This window comes from Suncus etruscus, chromosome 10 (genome assembly GCF_024139225.1).
Source record: "Suncus etruscus isolate mSunEtr1 chromosome 10, mSunEtr1.pri.cur, whole genome shotgun sequence".
Classification (NCBI taxonomy): domain Eukaryota; kingdom Metazoa; phylum Chordata; class Mammalia; order Eulipotyphla; family Soricidae; genus Suncus; species Suncus etruscus.
The window spans coordinates 54,610,105-54,629,312 of record NC_064857.1 but is presented as its reverse complement, the minus strand read 5'-3'; the positions used below and the strand labels follow the sequence as shown (position 1 = coordinate 54,629,312).

Here is a 19,208-nt window from a genome sequence, read left to right as displayed (position 1 = left end):
GACGGACCGCGGTTCGATCCCCTGGTGTCCCATATGGTCCCCCAAGCCAGGAGCAACTTCTGAGCGCATAGCCAGGAGTAACCCGAGCATTACCGGGTGTGGCCCAAAAACCAAAAAAAAAAAAAAAAAGAAAAACAAAACAGAGTAAATAGCAAATAAAACTGGAAGGAAGGCTTCGTGGTAGTTATATTAGTGATTTAACACAAAATAAGCTATTTAATAAGAAACTAAACCACCTACTGAATCTTTTAAAATTATTTGATGCAATATCTTCTTTATCTTTTTGATGAGTATGTATAATGACAATGAATACCAAAGCCAGAATAACAGGCTACATATTACTAATAGTCAAAGGAAAACCCCCCAAAATAGTTATTTTCTATCAATGCTACTGGCTTCTAAAATGAAAATAAATTTGGAACAGAACAGTTAGTCAATAAGATTAAATACTATTAATTCATTCCTAATTATAAAGAAAAAGCATAAACTGTACATTCTAATATTTTATTTTTATTCCTTACCAGCATTATCAGAATGCCTAGACTATATGATCTCTATATCCTTTCTACCTTAAAATTTACTATCTATATAGGTTTTATCATCATTTCTTCCTTGTCTTTGGTTTTAAAAAAAATTATAAAGAACAAGGGGCCGGGAAGGTGGCGCTAGAGGAAAGGTGTCTGCCTTGCAAGCGCTAGCCAAGGAAGGACCGTGGTTCGATCCCCCAGCGTCCCATATGGTACCCCCAAGCCAGGGACGATTCCTGAGCACATAGCCAGGAGTCACCCCTGAGCGTCAAACGGGTGTGGCCCAAAAACCAAAAAAAAAAAAAAAAAAAAAAAAAGAAAAAAAGAACAAAATGACAACTAATTAGCTTAGTAGCACTTAGGGCCCAGGTCTCTGAATTCCTTAATAAGAACAAACCATTTTTTTCCCAGTGATTCATGGGAATAGAGCAGTATCTGTTCTTTGACTTTTCTTGAGCAGTTTTATTCCAAAAAAGAAATGTTTTCTTCTATTTAAGTGCCCAAAAGCAATATCATATGACTAAAATAATTGTAGACAAAAAAGCTACTGGAAAAATTACAAATAACCTTATAGAAGAAAATCTGATTGGTATCCTAATTTTTTCACCCCATAAAATAGCATAATATAAAAAAAATTAGTTATATATTAGTTATATAATAGATATAATATAATATATAATATAATAATTATATATAATTAGTTATATAATAATATAGTATGCCTTAGGAAAGGGGAGGTTTAAAATGTGAACATAATGAAGACAATAATTAATGTAAAGCAAAAGAATCCTGGAGGAACACTTTGCAAGTACCTTAATAGCACTAAATTTACACTAAATGGACTATGAGCATAAGTTTACTTCTAAGGAACTGCAGAGTTAACACATTTACAACACAAATTACAAATACAAACTGCAGAGCCCGTAGAGAGAGCACAGCGGTGTTTGCCTTGAAAGCAGCCCATCCAGGACCAAAGGTGGTTGGTTCGCATCCCGGTGTCCCATATGGTCCCCATGCCTGCCAGGAGCTATTTCTGAGCAGACAGCCAGGAGTAACCCCTGAGCATCGCCGGGTGTGGCCCAAAAACAAAACAAAACAAAAAAACAAGACAAATACAAACTGCAGGGACAGTATAAGTCCTTGTGAAGCCTATAAACAGGATCTAGTTCTTGATGCTTTCCCATTCTTCTACTACTCTTTTTCACATTCCAGACTGTTACTCAAGGTGTGGCTTATTATAAGGTGTTAATAAGGTAAAAGGAAGAGTCATCCACCTGCATAACCCCAACTTTTTGAGGAGGAGGGGGGTCACACCCGGCAGCGTTCAGGGGTTACTCCTGGCTATACACACTCTTGGCAAGTTTGGGGGACCATATGAGATGCCGGAATTCGAATCACCATCCGTCTGCATGCAAGGCAAACGCCTTACCTCCATACTCTCTCTCCGGCCCCTAAAACCCCAACTTTAAGCACTATTTTCTGTTGTCATTTATGTAACATGAAGATAATACATTATGCTTTAGATCAGGGGTCTCAAACTCGCGGCCCAAGGGCCGTTCCGTACAACATTTTGTGGCCCTGCTCTAAAGGAATCTTTTTTTGTTTTGTTTTAGTTGTTTGGGTCACACCCCCCAATGTTCAAAGCTTACTACTGACTCTGCACTCAAGGATCACCCTGACTTTGCCTCCTGCGGTCCCAGGTAAATTGAGTTTGAGACCCCTGCTTTAGATAAATAGATAACCCAATTCTATAAGGATTTTCAAATATTTTTCTTTTATGGATTTCAACTCAATTTTACCAATCCTTCCTAATAAAGCAAGGAAATGTTGGTTTGTAAAAATGAATAAAGGCTGATTCTATCCTGTAATCAATGGGAAAAATGGTACTTTGAGCCAGCATTAAAAGCATATGCACAAAAGCTTCTTTTTGTTTTTGTGTCATACCCAGCAATGGTAAGGGTTTAACTCCTGGCTCTATATTTAGGAATCACTCCTAGTGGTTTGGAGGACTATATCAGATGCCTGGCAATTGAATACGAGACAGTCATGTGCAAAGCAACCACCTAACCTGACGTACTATCTCTCCAGCTCCACACAAAACCTTCTTTAAAAAAAAAAATCTGGTGCTGGAGAAATAGCATGGAGGTAAGACATTTGCCTTGCATGGAGGATGGTGGTTCGAATCCCAACATCTTATATGGTTCCCCGAGCCTTCCAGGAGCAATTTCTGAGCGCAGAGCCAGGAGTAACTCGAGTGCTGCCCAGTGTGACTCAAAGCTCCTCCCCCCAAAAATTTGGGTTTTCTGTATATACAGTAACTTTCAAGATTGCTGTGCCATCTCTAGAGTTAGGTAATTATGAACATTTTAAAGAATTTTTTTAAATCCTAATTTGTTTGTGCTAAATAAACATTAAGACTAATTTAATAAAGCAGGTATGGCCTTATACATGACCAACTAGGGTTAAATCCCTGATACCGTGTACAGTCCCATCAAAATGATATCTGAGCACAGGGCCGACTAAGACTGAGTATTGTTTTTAAAAATTTTAACTTTTTATTTGGCATTCTTGTCAAAAGTAGCAGTCCAAATATAAAATTAGGCTATGCATAAAGTGACTGTGATCTAATTTGTATTAAGTCCCAAAAATGAGTTAATCAAATATTAACACAGAAACAAAATACAAAATAGAGAAGATCTCAATTAAATTAAAGATATGCAGGTATATCAGTTTTAACTCTATAAATAAGCTAACAATTATGTAATAATGAGAAGAAACTGCTGCTAAACAATAAAATAATTTAAATGTACTGATACAAAAAAGTCTAAAAGAAATTTTAGAGCCCTCAGATGGTAGCTTCTTGACCAATGGAATCAGTATTTATATTCACAGTTCAGATAAGCTTAAAAATGGAAGTGGAAAAACAATCAAAAAATAAAGTTTCTACAATTTACTCTTAAAACAATTTCAAAATATTTGTTATTCTTTCAGCCTTTTGATTAACAATAGAAAAATACTCTAATAAGTAAGCTTAGTTACTGATATACTATGGGATCAAAACATAATATAAAACAATTGTTTTAAATCTTTCTCTTATCCCATACAACTTCAAGCATTATAATCATCTATCTACTTTCCATTTTTAGGACATTCTGAGAAAGAGGATGCCCCTTATCTGAACTTTTATCAGATTACTTAGGAAATCATTTTCAGTCAGATTTAAAACATAAGATTTTGTATTAACAGTTTAACCTTTTAAAGTCAGGGAAGCGCCATTCATACTTCATCTATTCAGAAAGATGACCAAAAACCTTTTTCTAAACCATGTATAAAATAGTCCTTCACCAAACACAGCCCAACTATTGAGGCTTAATCCCAATTAAAAAGTGCTAAAGTTTAAGTAGACAATTTATCTTTCATTTTATAATCATGGAATTATAAAGATTTTGGAGAAGCTTAAAATAAAATTGAAATAAAAAATTTGGTAAGCTTTTGGAATTTAAAGTTTTTGTTGTGCATGAATGTACATGTAAAGGTGCTTTTAAAAAAAAACAAAAACAAATTAAGGAGGCCGAAGTGGTGGCACACAAGCGGTAAGGTGTCTGCTTTGCCCGCACTAGCCTAGGACAAGACGGACCTTGGTTCAATCCCCAGCATCCCATATGGTCCCCCAAACCAGGAACGATTTCTGAGCATATAGCCAGGAGTAACTCCTGAGTGTCATCAGGTGTGGTCCCTCCATCCACCCCCCAAAAAAAAACCAAACTCTCCCCCCACCAAATTAAGCATTCTCAAGTTTCCTTGAATAATAATCTCATTATAAATTGTAATGAAATAACAGCAACAATGGGTCAATTCAATTATGCATAGAGCTTACAGGTTTTCAAAAATACTTCCCCTGTAGCATATCACCTATCTTTATACAGCATCAGAAAAATACTGTAATCTCTCAAACTGTCTCAAAGGAGTTACAATGAGAGAAAAAGCAACCAAAGATTTTACTAAGATCAATTGTTGTTCATGCTAAAGATACATCTCTCTTTCTAGCTTATAAACAATTTTAAAATGTTAACCAAGAGTTCATGTCCCAATCTAGCTTTGGTAAACAAAATCCCTAAATTTGGTACGTGAAAGCTAATTTCTTAATATAACAATAGAGATTGAAAATAACAGACACCTTCAGGTTAAAATAATAAGTACCATTCTTTAAATCTAAGATATCTGCTGAACACTGAGGTAGTATCAGAGCTTATTACTTATTGTAATATAAGAAATCGATAATAAAATTTAGGCCGATGAAATTCTAGTATTAAACCAAGTTTAACTACACCATCTTTTTCATGAACAGCGCTTCTCTGTTTAAGAAAAGCACGTCTCTGAATTATGCCTACTCACATGAAAAACTGGGAACCATTGGTATGTTTCCCTCGATTTGCCATTGACAAAAGGAACGCTCTGTCATGTTTGAGAATAAAGTTCTCATCTGTTTGAAGAAAACACAAATTCGTCAGTCTCCAATATAAGTTAATTTTAAAGTGTAATGTTTACAGTAATAAACAGAAAGTAAATGATGAAATTCCTCTTCTGGTCAGTACAGATACTTGACTGAATGTTTAGAATATTTTAAACTAATCAAATTAACGAAAGTATTAAAAAAAAAAAAAGACCAAAATACTACTTAAAGCCTTGAGGAAAAGAGCATATATTTTAATACTTTATACAAACAGCCTTAGAACAGTCACTTTTAGAAGCAACATACTTGGCTAACTAGTAAACTTTCAGGAAAAACAAGTTTTAGAAAAACCCTATAGCAAAACTCATTTTCTCTAAATTTCTCCAATTATCTTGCCTAAGAGAATATATGAAAAAGTTTAATAATCCCCTGTATGCTTAATTTTATGTGGCAAATTACTCAATTAAAGATAAACTATAAAAATATTAAATGAAGTAGACTTAATATTATAATAAAATTATTTATCTAAAGTATCCTGTAAAAACAAAAATTCCAATGACAAAATCAATTTTAAGTAACATAAGTATGCCACAGGAAACAAGTATCTGCCACAGGAAACAACCACATTAAAGTGTGCTACACTACTACTTACAATTTTTTTTTTTTTTTGGCTTTTCAGGCCACCCCTGGCAGTGCTCAGGGATAACCTGCACTAGAAATCACTCCTGGTAGGCTTGGGACCATATCGAACCTGGATCTGACCAGGGTTGACCATGTGCAAGGCAAACACCCTAATGCTGTGCTATCTCTCCAGTGCCCATACTTTCAAATTATTAACAGCTAAAAAGCTGCTTCTTACTACTTCAAAGCAAAAACTGCCATAAATCTCACTCAGAGATGATTTACATTCCAGTAGATATATCTTCAAAAAAAACAATTTGTTTTCTTTTAACACTGATACAAACAAATCTTTCTGCAGAACAAACAGAAACATACAACAAAATTTTTAAATGATTACCTTGGGAACAGGCTTCTGTAAAACAGTAGTAATCCATTTTCCCCAAAAGAAATATAAAAGACTATTATAACACTGAAGCTATCATAGCGGTAAAACCTAGTGATATTGGATCCCATTATAAATCTCTGCAACTGACTTTTCTAAGGCGTTTTTGGGGCAAGTGCAATAGTTAGGTTTATGCAAATACTACCAACATAGAAATAAAACACAATATATAGTTCTATTATGCAAAAGAAAACATACAAACCTTTGAGAAAAAAGGAAATACCAACTTTTATTCAAAGAAATTGCTCGGTTTAGGGGGGAAAAACCACAACAGATTCTTTTTCTCTAACATGGAACTAATAACCCATTGAGAAAAGAAAAAGATACAGAAACATGAAGTAGTATATAGAATTTTCCAAGTCTTCAAGCAATATAGAAATCCAGCCACAAACCTGACCCAGACTGTCTATAAATTTATTAGAAAGGGTGCAAGGGAACAGAATTGGAGTTTGTGTTACTGAGCTTTGTTCTCTTACCTTTTCATTTTGCAAAAGACCACATTCTCTATAAACAAAAGAATATGTTGACAGTTTTAGGCAGGAAGATAGGAGTTTTCATGTATATAGTTGCCTAACCTCCATGCTGAAAGTCATGTTTAACCATAAAGTTAGCCTTAATTAATCTTGTAAATTAAGTTATATTACAATATAGTTTATCCCCAAGTTCATGCAAATAAAGTATTTTCATGCAGCATTAGTTTCATGCAAAAAGTGAACTATAAGTAACCTCTTCTCATTAAAAGTATGACCATTCTTGCTTTACTATCAGAACTGAAGAGACCACAAAAGATTAAATCTTACCTTTAAAATATCCACCATAAATAGATTCTCCACCTTTTCCATTCCCTGCAAACAATGTACTACGTTAAACTATAATAAAATTAATAATATTAATAAATACAAATTATGTTTGGTTTATATTATAAACATAATTTATATTATAAGAAAACCTTTTTAATTTCTGGAACCAAAATTTGAGGAATTTAATCTCATTTTATATTTATTTGTGAGGGGGTCCTTCAATGTAGTACTAAGGAGTTTCAGAGGTACTTCCCAGATAAATTTCGGTCAACAGGGCCCGACGATGTGGTACTACACAGGCCTGCAGTTCTGGGGAGCCACCCCAAGGGGACTGACTGGAGTCACCTGCATGCAAGGACTTACCCCTGTACTATTTCTCCAGCCCTAATCTCCATTTTAGCAAAACTTATCATGAGAAATAAATACTATCTTCAAAATGATCTCCTGTAACCCATTTATTTCAAATAGTAAGCAACCAACAAAATTCTGTAAGAATAAAAATAATCAGTGCTTTGGTATTCATTACATGGAAATTCACCACATAACTAGTATAAAAGTTATATAAAAACAAAACAGAGGTCAGAGAAATGATACAAGGATAAGGCATTTGTGTCACCTATAGTTGAACCCAATTCAATCCTCAACACTGCATGATTCCCCTGTGCTCTGCCAAGAGTAATTCCTAAGCACAGAAACACAAGTAAGCCCTGGGTACAGCTGTGTGCCCCCACCCCAATAAAATAAATGAGATAAAATTTAAAAAAGGGGGGGGAGGGGACAAAGCAATAGTAAATTGTACAGGGCATTTGCCTTACATGTAGCCAGCCTGAGTTCATTCCCCAGCATTCATGTGGTCCCCTGGACCCCATCAGGAGTAATTCTGAGCACAGAGCCAGGAGTAACCCCTAAGCACCACTGGGTGTGACCCTCCCCCAAAACAAAATAAAAATGCTTTATAAAATTCATTTCTACAAGTCCATTTAACCAGCAATGATTCATTACTACCTAATATTCACATTATACTATAAGGGATATATTTACAATGAAAGAAAATGAGACACTTCAGGATCTAATAGTTATTAAAATTTTTCTCTACCTTCACTGAAGTCCCCACCCTGGATCATAAAGTTTTTAACCACACGATGGAATGTAGAACCTTTATAACATAACTTCTTCCCAGTTGTTTTCCCAAGGCCTTTCTCTCCTAGGGGGAAAAGAAAAGTTTGACCATAATCACTTCCTTCTGTAAGAACTACCATCCAAAATTCCATATCAAATTTCCTTACACATTTATATCCTAACAACCCCCCAGAATACCCCCCAAAGTACAAAGTGCCATATAAATGTCAAATTGTGTGTTATTGACTGTACATGCTATTAGATAAAAGATTAGGAAATGGATATCATTTCAGAAAAGGTGTATTTAAAGTTGTTGTAAAGATTATATATGTACATATGTATCTAAGAATAAATCTAAAATTTCTGATTTGTTCTTTATTTATCCTTAAAATTAAAAAAAACAACTTTATTAAAGTCCCATGGTTTACAAAGTTACTCAGGGTTGAGTTTTAGAGATACTATATCTAGCACCAATTCCATTACCACGTCTTCTTCACTACCATCAACAAGGTTCCCAGGTACCATCCTCCTTCCACATACTTAAAACTTTTAAACACAGGTTTTCAGCCACAGTATCAGTAATAGTGATTTGAATTCTTGGACTCACAGCCACAAATATGGCGACATAACAATTTCTTCTACTTAAGACCAGTTTAGATGCCAATATAGAGCTGAAGTCACTTAAAGTTCAAACCAATGAAGTAACAGAATGGTCAGCTAGCAAGAGTTTACTAAACCTTCTGACAATGACTTCATTGAACATACTGTAATTTTCACAAATTTGCTTGTCATTGTACTTCTTTTTTCCCTCTTTTCCCCCCTCTATAACAATTTTGCTCTCACCTGGAAACAAATGTATTAACAATCAATTATGTCAAGTATGTGATACATGATCTTTTAATAAAGTAAATTAAAATTATTTAAGGTTTTCTTTTTCATTATGGAACTACACCCAATGGTGCTTTTGGGAAGCCAGGCTATTTTAGGAGTAAAACCCAGGATTTCACACTTACGGGCTATAACATGTGAGTCTCATCACCAGCCTGGTATTTCTACTTTTAGTTTTGATTTGGGGGCTCTACTCAAGGGAACCAAATGGTGCAAGAGATTAAATATAAACTACACTGATAGAAAAGATAGTTTTGATTTGGGGGCTCTACTCAAGGGAACCAAATGGTGCAAGAGATTAAATATAAACTACACTGATAGAAAAGATCTCATCACATACAGTAGTGCTTCTTTTATTTTAACTGGACACATTTACATTACTTTTTCTTCTCAATTTTAAGAAAATACTTTCCACAGGATGAGACTAATGTTGAGAACTGCTGGAGACTTCTAACACTTCTAGGTCTCAAACACACTGGCTGAGCATTGCTGGGGGGATGGTCCCTATTTTTTTTTTTTTTTTGGTTTTTGGGCCACACCCGTTTGACGCTCAGGGGTGACTCCTGGCTATGCGCTCAGAAATCGCCCCTTGAGGCTCAGGGATTACTCCTGGCTATGTGCTCAGAAATCACCCCTGGCTTGGGGGGGACCATATGGGACGCTGGGGGATCAAACCGCGGTCCTTCCTTGGCTAGCGCTTGCAAGGCAGACACCTTACCTCTAGCGCCACCTTCCCGGCCCCTATTTTTTTTTTTTTTTTTTTAATTTTGGACCACACCCGGTGATGCTTAGGTGTTACTCCTGGCCATGAGCCCAGAAATCGCTCCCGGATTGGGGGACCATATGGGACACTGGGGAATTGAACTGTGGTCTGTCCTGGGTCAGCTGCGTGCAAGGCAAACTACCCTACCACTGCACCATGGCTCCGGCCTGGATGGTCCCTATTTTATAAAGGGGGAAGGACAGGGCCGGGAGATAGCACAGCGGTAGAGCGTTTACCTTGCATGTGGCAGATCCAGGACAGATTGTGATACAAATCCCAGCATCCCATAAGGTCCTCCGAGTCTGCCAGAAGCGATTTCTGAGGGCAGAGCCAGAAGAAACCCCTGGGTACCATCGGGTGTGACCCAAAACCCGAAAAAAAAAAAAGGGGGGGGGGAATGATAGAGTGATAGCACATTGGAGAAGAAGGTACTTGCCCAGCCTATAGCAAACCCAGGTTCAATACCTGACACTGCATATGATCCTGGGACCCACCAGGAGTAATTCCTGAGCACTCTGGGTATGCCTCACACTCACACAAAAAGTGTGTTTGTGGGAGGAATGTTTCCCTGAAAACAATATTTTATTTACTAAACTCATTTCACAGTCTGTCAATGCTTTTTTTTTGTTTCTGCTGTGCTAAGAACAGAATGCAGGGCCTCATACATGTAAGTTCTACCACTAAGCTACATTGCCAGCCCCTGAGGAACAGTTCTTTCTAAGGAAAATAAATGCAACTTTACTTTATTAATAAGTAAAATTAACAAGACTAGGTCATGATATAACTTCTCAATGAAATAATTATTCATTTACCTGAGCATAGGCAAAGGAAGTTTTTGCATGTTTTTGGGCATATATCTGAGAAGAGCTGAAACATTATACGACCAACTGAAATAAAGCACAAGAAAAACAAAAAGGTAAACAAGTTGATTCAGTATGCTACATTTTATATGGAAGAAGCAGAAAAATCAACCAATTGGAAAATTCACTTTCATAAGTCATTTAAATTTTGCAAAATATATCAAAAAGATCATAACCAGGTACCAACTGGACAACTAATAACAATTATACTCTTTTATGGCATCCAGGATCAAAACACATTATGTTACCCGAGAGCAGAAAAGAACCAGGTTATGATCCCCAAACAACCCTCCACTACAATAAACAGTAAATGAAAAAGAAGCCTGATATTCTACATAACTATACCATAGAGAAGGTTCCACAAACATTTTGCCTGAAGACTTTTATTTTTTGACCACACCTGGCGGCACTCCCGGCTCTGTGCTCAGAAATTGCTCTTGCCAGGCTCGGGGGACCATATTGGATGCCGGGAATTGAGCCTGGGTCTGTCCCAGGTCAACCACGTGCAAGGCAATCGTCCTACCACTATGCTATCTTTACTGGCCCTGCCTGAAGAGCTCTTTAAACTCTTTAACAATTACGGTTCTTAAAATATGAACTGTGAGATGGGGCCCAGAGTACAGAGGATAGAGTGCTTGCCTTGTATGTGGACGACTCAGGTTTGATCCTCAGAATCCCATATGGTCCCAAGCTCTAACATGAATAATTCTTGAATATACAGAGCCAAAAATAACCCCTGAGCATCACTGGGTGTGGAGCAAAAGCAAAACAAAATGTGAACCGTGGGGCCAGAGAGCAACAGCACAGCAGCTAGGGCATTTTGCCTTGCATATAACAGACCAGGGTTAGAACATGAACACACCAACACTCCATAGTGTACCAAGCCCCAACAAGAGTGATTCCTGAACAGAGCCAGGAGTAAACAGCACAGAAAAAAAGTGAGTGGTATTTACTATTCTGTGCCTTATTATAAATTAAAACTCAGAAATTTCGCTGGAGAAATAGCATGGAGATAGGGTGTTTGCCTTGCATGCAGAAGGACAGTGGTTCGAATCCCAGCATCCCATATGGTCCTCCGAGCCTGCCAGGAGCGATTTCTGAGTGTAAGAGCCAGGAGTAACCCCTGAGCACTTCGGGGTATGACCCAAAAACAAAAAACAAACAAGCAAACAAAATTAAAACTCAGAAATTTCAAAACCACAAGCACACATTCCATCCACTGTCAGATGTATATCAGCGCTCAGGGGTTTCTCCTGCTGGCTCTGTGCTCAGAAATCACTCCTGGTAGGCTCCAGGGAACCATCTGGGATGCTGGGGATCACTTCCCCCAACTTTAAATTGTACTACAAAGCAAGTCATTGAAACAGCAACGTATTGGAATAAAGACAAACCCTCAGATCAATGGACAGATTTGAGTATTCAGAGAATGTTCCCCAGACATATAACCAATTAATCTTTGATAAAAGGGCAAAAATGCAAAATGGAGCAAGGAAAGCCTCTTCAAGCAAGTGGTGCTGGGACAACTGGTCAGACATATGTAAAAAAGCTTCTGTGCCTGCCAGGAGCGATTTCTGAGCATAGAGCCAGGAGTAACCCCTGAGCACTGCTGGGTGTGACCCAAAAACCAAAAAAAAAAAAAAAAAAGCAAACTGGGACCCTCCATCTAACACCATGCACAAAGGTCAAATCCAAATAGATTAGACCCGGAACCATAAGGTATATAGAGGAACACATAGGTAAAACACGCCATGACATTGAGACTAAGGGCATCTTCAAGGACGAAACAGTACAGTCTAAACAAGTGGAAGCCGAGATAAACAAATGGGACTATATTAAGCTGAGAAGCTCTGCACCTCAAAGAAAATAGTGACAAGGATACAAAGGCCACCCATAGAATGTGAGAAACTAGTCATTCAATACAAATCAAATATGGAGCTAATATATCTAAGATATACAAGGTACTGACAGAATAAACAAAACATCTCCCCATCAAAAAGTAGGGAGAAAAAATGAACAATTTCTCAAAGAAGAAATCCAAATGGCCAAAAGGCACATGAAAAAATGTTCCACATCACTACTCATCAGGGAGGAGCAAATCAAAACAACAATGAGGTACCCTTTCACGCCACAGAGACTGACACACATCACAAAGAACAAGAAAATCAGTGCTGGTGGGGATGTTGGGAGAAAGGAACTCCATTCACTGCTGGTGGGAATGCCATCTTGTTCAGCCTTTACTGGAAACAATATGTAGATTCCTCAAAAAACTGGAAATCAAGCTCCCATATAATCCTGCAATACCACTTCTAAGGATATACTCTAGGAACACAAAAATACAACACAAAAATGCCTTCTGCATACCTATATTCATTGCAGCATATTTACAATAGCTAGAATCTGGACAACAACCCAGATGCCTGACAACAGATGACTAAATAAACTGTGGTACATATACACAATGGAATACTATGCAGCTGTCAGAAGAGATAAGGTCATGAAATTTGAATTGTCCTATACATGGATGAACATGGAATCTATTATACTGAGTGAAGTAAGTCAGGAGAGAGATACAGAATAGTTTCTCTCATCTATGGGATTTTAAGAATAGTTAACTAAACCTCCATCTAATCATTCCATTTTTCAGGGGTTTGTGAGCGTTGGTGGAAAAAATTTATACTGATAAACCATCTATAAAATGCTGTTTTTTAAAATGTCCCTTAAAGTATTATTGTTTCTCCTTTAGCTTCTTTTTCCTATCTTTTCCTTCACCTGCTAGATATGCTCAATGATCAATGAGAAGATTTTGAAATGTTTCACTGAAACTTCAATTGGACTTTCTTTTTTTTTTTTTTTTTTTTTTTGGTTTTTGGGCCACACCCTGTGACGCTCAGGGGTTACTCCTGGCTATGCGCTCAGAAGTTGCTCCTGGCTTCTTGGGGGACCATATGGGACGCCGGGGGATCGAACCGCGGTCCGTCCTAGGCTAGCGAAGGCAAGGCAGGCACCTTACCTCCAGCGCCACCGCCCGGCCCCCCAATTGGACTTTCTAAAAGTTGTCATGGGCAGTTTAAAATTTACTTGATAGATGGTCTTTGCGTATAAAGCCTTCAGTCAAAGCAGAATTTGGTACCACTTGCTGATTATTGTCACTTTCATTGTAATTGTCATAACAGTCTGGGTAATGGTGAGTATAAGCCAGATACCTAAATTTTTCTTCCTCTCAGTTATATCTCTCTCTATATATATATATTGTTTCAATTAAAAACAATATAATCTGGGCCGGAGAGATAGCATTGGTAAGGTGTTTGCCTTTCATGCAAAAGGTCATTGGTTCGAATCCTGGCATCCCATATGGTCCCCCAGCCTGCCAGAAGGGATTTCTGAGCGTGGAGCCAGGAGTAACCCCTGAGCGCTGCCGGGTGTGACCCAAAAACCAAAAAAAAAAAAAAAAAAATTAATAATAATCTGAGGCTTTACGAAATGAAACTATAGGGCCGGAGAGAAAGCACAGTGGTAGGGCATTTGCCTTGCATGCAGATGACGTAGGATGGACCTGGGTTCGATTCCTGACATCCCATATGGTCTCCTGAGCCTGCCAGGAAGATTTCTGTGCACTGTGCCAGGAGTAACCCCTGAGCACTGCGTGTTGTGCCCAGGTGTGGCCCCAAAAAACAAAAACAAAAAATGAGTCAGAGAGATAGAACAAGAATTAATGTACTTACCCATGCACACCTAGAACAATTCCTGAGCACCAGCAGATGGTGGTCCAAAAAATAAATAAAAAGCTACAGGCAAAAATGTTAGCACAGCAATTTCTGACCCCAAAATCTAAATAAATAAATGTTTAAAGATAAATAAAACTCATTACTTTGATTTAAAATGAAAACTTGTGTGTGTGGAGGGGGTGCAACACTCAGCAGCGCTCAGGGACTACAAATGGCTCTCCACTCAGAAATCACTCCTGGCAGGCAGAGGACCATATGGGTTGCTAGGGATCGAACCTGCGTCCATCCTGGGTCGGCCACATGCAAGGCAAATGCACTAGCTGCTGTGCTATCACTCCAGCCCCTAAAACTTTTTTTTTTTTTTGCTCTCTCATGGCAAGCTGTTTTTCAGGTATAGCCTCCTCAAATCAAAAAGTACAATAAATAAAAACAATTTAGATACACCATATTTATCAGGTGCTAACTATAGTCATGCAAAACAAAGTACAGTCAGGTGTGGCCCCCAAAAAAAAAAACCAAAAAAAAATTCAAAAGCAGGAACAGAAATTAGAATAAAAAGTAAAAACAAGTAACACGTGTACAAATCCAAGTAGTATTAGTTACATTAAATGTAAATAATGCAAATTTACTAATGAAGAGAAGGGATTAAAAGCAAGACCCATTTATTCACTACCTACAAGTCTAATCTATATACTGATATAAGCATATTAAAATCAAAAGGAACTAGTTAGAACTCTGAACACACTAGGAAAAAGCAAGCTGGCAGAGCTATTTATTCTTATCAAAGTAGTCTTCACGTTAAGAAAATTACTAGGAGCAGAAAGTGTCCTTACATCATTATAAAAGGGTCAATATTCATTAAGAAAAATAACTGATTTCTGAGCATGGAGCCAGGAGTAACCCCTGAGCACTGCTGGGTGTGACCCAAAAACCAAAAAAAAAAAAAAAAAAAAAAAAAAAAAAAAAAAAACTGGGTGGGAAAGATAGTACAACTGGTAGGGAGTTTGCACTGCTCATGGTTGTCCTGGGTTTGATCCCAGACAACCTATCTAAGCCCACCAAGAGTGATACTTTAGCACAAAATTAGGAGTAAGCCTCGTGTACCACCAGGAGTGGCCCAGAAACCAAAAAAAAGGGGAAGGAACGAAAACGATACATACAACCAAATGCTCATAAATTTGACAATTAGAAAAATGTGCCTAGGGCCCGGAGAGATAGCACAGCGGTGTTTGCCTTGCAAGCAGCTGATCCAGGACCAAAGGTGGTTGGTTCGAATCCCGGTGTCCCATATGGTCCCCCGTGCCTACCAGGAGCTATTTCTGAGCAGACAGCCAGGAGTAACCCCTGAGCATTGCCGGGTGTGGCCCAAAAACCAAAAAAAAAAAAAAAAAAAAAATTAAAAAAAAATCCATTAAGAAAAATGTGCCTAGTGTTTTAAGTCACAAATTCACCCAAGAAGAAATGACGATGTGAATAGTCCTATAATTATTAAATAAAAATTAAAAAAAAATAAAAAACTTCTAAAATTTGGGGGCTGGAGAAATAGCATGGAAGTAGGGTGTTTTTGCCTTGCATGCGGAAGGATGGTGGTTGAACCTTGGCATCCCATATGGTCCTCTGAGCCTGCCAGCAATTTCTGACCATATAGCCAAGAGTAACCCCTGAGCGCTGCTGGGTGTGACCCCGGCAAAAAACAAACAAACAAAAACCTTCTAAAGTTTGTAACACTCTGGAATTATTTCAAATAGAAACCTTCCTACCAAACCTAGAAAAACTAATATACAGGTATGTCTTAGACATGATAGGGCAGGTCAAGGCCACTGACTATAAAAGAAAAAATGAATATTCACCCAAAAAAAAACAAAAAAAAATGAATATTCCAATTGAGTCAAGTTTATTTTCTAGTGCCTATAACAATCAGGCTTCTATGGGGCTAGTGCAGATAGGATGTTTGCCTTGCACACTAACAATCCAGGTGCAATCCCCACAGCATACATGGTCCCTAGATCCACAATAGGAATGACCACTGAGCTCAGAGCCAGGAGTAAGTGCTGTGCACTGTCTGGTGTGTCCCAGACCCAAAGATAAACAAAATACTAATTTTGGGTCCATAACAAGAGCACATAGCGCACGCGGGGGGGGGGGGGGGGGGGTTGCGCCTTTGCCAATCCTGCATTCCATATGGTCCCCAGAGAACACCAGGAGTGATTCCTGAGCATAGAGCCAGGAGTAATCCCTGAGCACTGTCGGTTAGGGCCCAAAAACCAAAAAGAAAAACAATCGTGTTATTCATCTCAATTTTTACCAATACTTCTAATTGTTCTTAATGTAGAACAGTCAGCCCCTGCTCATCTAAATAACAGATAACCATTCTAACTTAATCCAGTGAATTATTAACTACCTATGAAGTTAGGAGTATTTCCTGATTATATATTCAATGATATACTCTCGATTATAAACTCACCAGACTAGAGATTAAATCTTACAGTAGGACACACCTTCCTTCAATGGCCCTTACATGTTTTGTATAATAGGGCAGGAGAGATAGTACAGCAAGTAGGATACTTGCCTTGCACATAGCCAGTCAAGGTTCAATCCCAGGTACTCCATATGCTCCATATGCCCAAACCCCACCAGGAATAATTCCTGAGCACAGCGCTAGAAATAACCATTGAGCATTACCAAGTGTGGGCGCCCAAACAAAAGACAGTAATAATAAGTGGCTGGTCTGAAGGATGGATTCAGTAGACTATACTATGATTATGATCCATTAGGTACTAAAGCTATTGAGGCTTGAACAAATCATTACTTTACTCAAAATCCTTCAAGATATTCTTGAATCGTAAGTCTCTAGCAGGCCTATGAACCATTGTCTGCTGGCCTTTTCCTGACTTAGAGGGAGGGAAGGAAGGAAGGGAAGCCAGGCAGCCAGGCAGCCAGCGCTGCAGGTCATGCTCCATTCCCAGAGCCTTTAACTCAACAGCCCTTTCTACCAGAAGAGACCTCGCATATGACCGTATGTAAAATCAATCCCTGGCACCATATACCCGGTCCCCAGAGCCAGCCAGGAGTTTTATCCGAGTGCTGAGCCAGGAGTGAGCCCTGAGCTAGTACTACTGAGTGTGGCACCAAAACAAAAATAGATCACAAAGTGTTCTTCTCAAAGACATCTAAACTTCTCACCATTTCTCCTTCAAGCACAGACTTGACATGGTTCTCAAAGTGACCGCTTTTGACCCCACTATGAAAACAGTACCCCACCCCTTGGGGTCTGAGTGATAGCACAGAGGTAGGGTGTTGGCCTTGCACACGGTGACCCAGGACGGACGGGGGTTCAATCCCTGGCATCCCATAGGGTTCCCTGAGCCTGCCAGGAGCGATTTCTGAGCACAAAGCCAGCAGTAACTCCTGAGCGCCGTCGGGTGCGACCCAAAAACCAAAAAATAAAATAGTATCCCGTAAAGCCCAAGAGGAAAAGAGTTGAGGTGCTACATAGCCCTCCTGGCTTCGAGTCTGGGTGTCGTCCAAAACCCCGACAGCAGGAGTTGATTCCCCCGCTGTCTGTGGTCCAAGTATCCTGCCCGTGATCCACGAAATTGCACCCCTCTCCTCCAGCACGCCACAGCTGCAGCTTCTTTCCCTCGCTTGTGGTCGTGCGAGACGTCTCCTCTCGCCAGACACCAATTCCACGGCAGAGAGATGAGACATCGATGCCCTCATCTGTTTACTGCTAAAGTGCGGCGGCTCAACAGGCCCCACACACCTGTGCCCGGCTCCGAGTCGCTTCTCCCCAAGCGTTTCGGAGGAGGAGGAAACGAGCGAGAGGAAACACCAGAATTTTGTTTTTTGTTTTTTTGGGGGGGTCACACCAGGCAGCGCTCGGCTGGGGCCCGTACGGGATGCCATCTGGGCTTCGAACCACCGTCCTTCCGTCCTTCCTTCCTTCCTTCCTTCCTTCCGCACGCACGGCGACGCCCTACCGCCGTGCCACCGCTCCGGCCCGGAAGGCCGCCCGGCAACGGAGGGCTGGCTGGCAGGGTTCCGCGACGGGAAGGCAGCGCTGTGGACAGCGACTCGACGGCGCGCTGTGGGTGGTGGGTGGCGTCGCGGACTTTCCCCTTAGTCCGCCAGTCGGCGAGCGCCGGGAGCGGAGCCCGAGTCGCCCACGGGAGGGTCCGGGCTGGGTGGGCGTGGGGCGAGGGGCGAGGCGCGGGCTCTGGGTCGGGGGCGGCTTCCTCAGGCCGGCCCAGGTCCCCGCTGCGCGCGCGCCCCCGGCTTCCCTTCCCGCTCGCTCGCTCACCCGGCTCGCGGTTGATCTCGATGTCGAAGTGGCACTGCGGCCGGTCCTGCGCCCCCATGGCGGCCCCGGCGTCCGGGCGAAGGCGGCGAGCTGCGGGGGAGAGCGGGCGAGGCGAGCGTGAGGCCGGCGGGAAGGGCGGCAGGGGAGGGAAGGGGCGGGGCTGGTCAGGGGGCGGGGCGAGGGGCGGTGCCCGGATGGAAGGTCGCGCCCGAGCCGAGGCCGCGGCGGAGGAGCCTGCCGGTCAGGGGCCCGCCCCGCCCCCGCCTCCGCCTCCCTCCCGGGGACCCCCGCCCCGCCCCGCCCCGCCCCCACGCCGCGCCACACCAGCGGGCGAGATCGTCACCTGGCCAGGGCTCCAGCCGGAGCTGCTCCTCGACAGGCGGAGGAGAGCGGACGAGAAGCCGCGGCCCCTCCCCGAGGCCGAGGCCGGAGCCGACGCCGCTAACGGACCACCGCGACTCTGCTCGCCCCTCGGCGTCCGGCCGGCGCTCCCGAGGGCCGCGCCAACTCCCGCGAGAGGCGGCGCGAAAGATCGCGAGAACGCGGCCGAGGCGGGAGGCGGGGACCCGGAGAGAGGGGTGGGGACCCGCGCGCGTGGGCGTGGCCGGGAGCTGCTACGCCGGCGCCGGTCGCTCGCGCACCTGAGCCGCTCCCCCTGGCCCCGCCCACCTTGCCTCTCTAGTCCCGCCCACTTTCACTACCTCGCCGCT

General features: G+C 41.1%; 1 protein-coding gene across 1 annotated transcript in view; it reads right to left on the bottom strand.

Annotated features, from left to right (window-relative positions):
• The window catches only part of NKTR (natural killer cell triggering receptor), a 51,317-nt gene extending 32,750 nt beyond the window's left edge, over positions 1–18,567 (bottom strand). Inside the window, exons 1-5 of the mRNA XM_049781794.1 lie at positions 18,499–18,567; positions 10,426–10,500; positions 7,940–8,047; positions 6,844–6,888; positions 4,923–5,010 (exon numbers count right to left, since the gene is read on the bottom strand). Coding sequence (XP_049637751.1) covers positions 4,923–5,010; positions 6,844–6,888; positions 7,940–8,047; positions 10,426–10,500; positions 18,499–18,556 — 374 coding nt within the window. The 5' untranslated portion in view covers positions 18,557–18,567. The remainder of the gene's footprint in view (positions 1–4,922; positions 5,011–6,843; positions 6,889–7,939; positions 8,048–10,425; positions 10,501–18,498) is intronic.
• Positions 18,568–19,208: the final 641 nt, after the last annotated feature.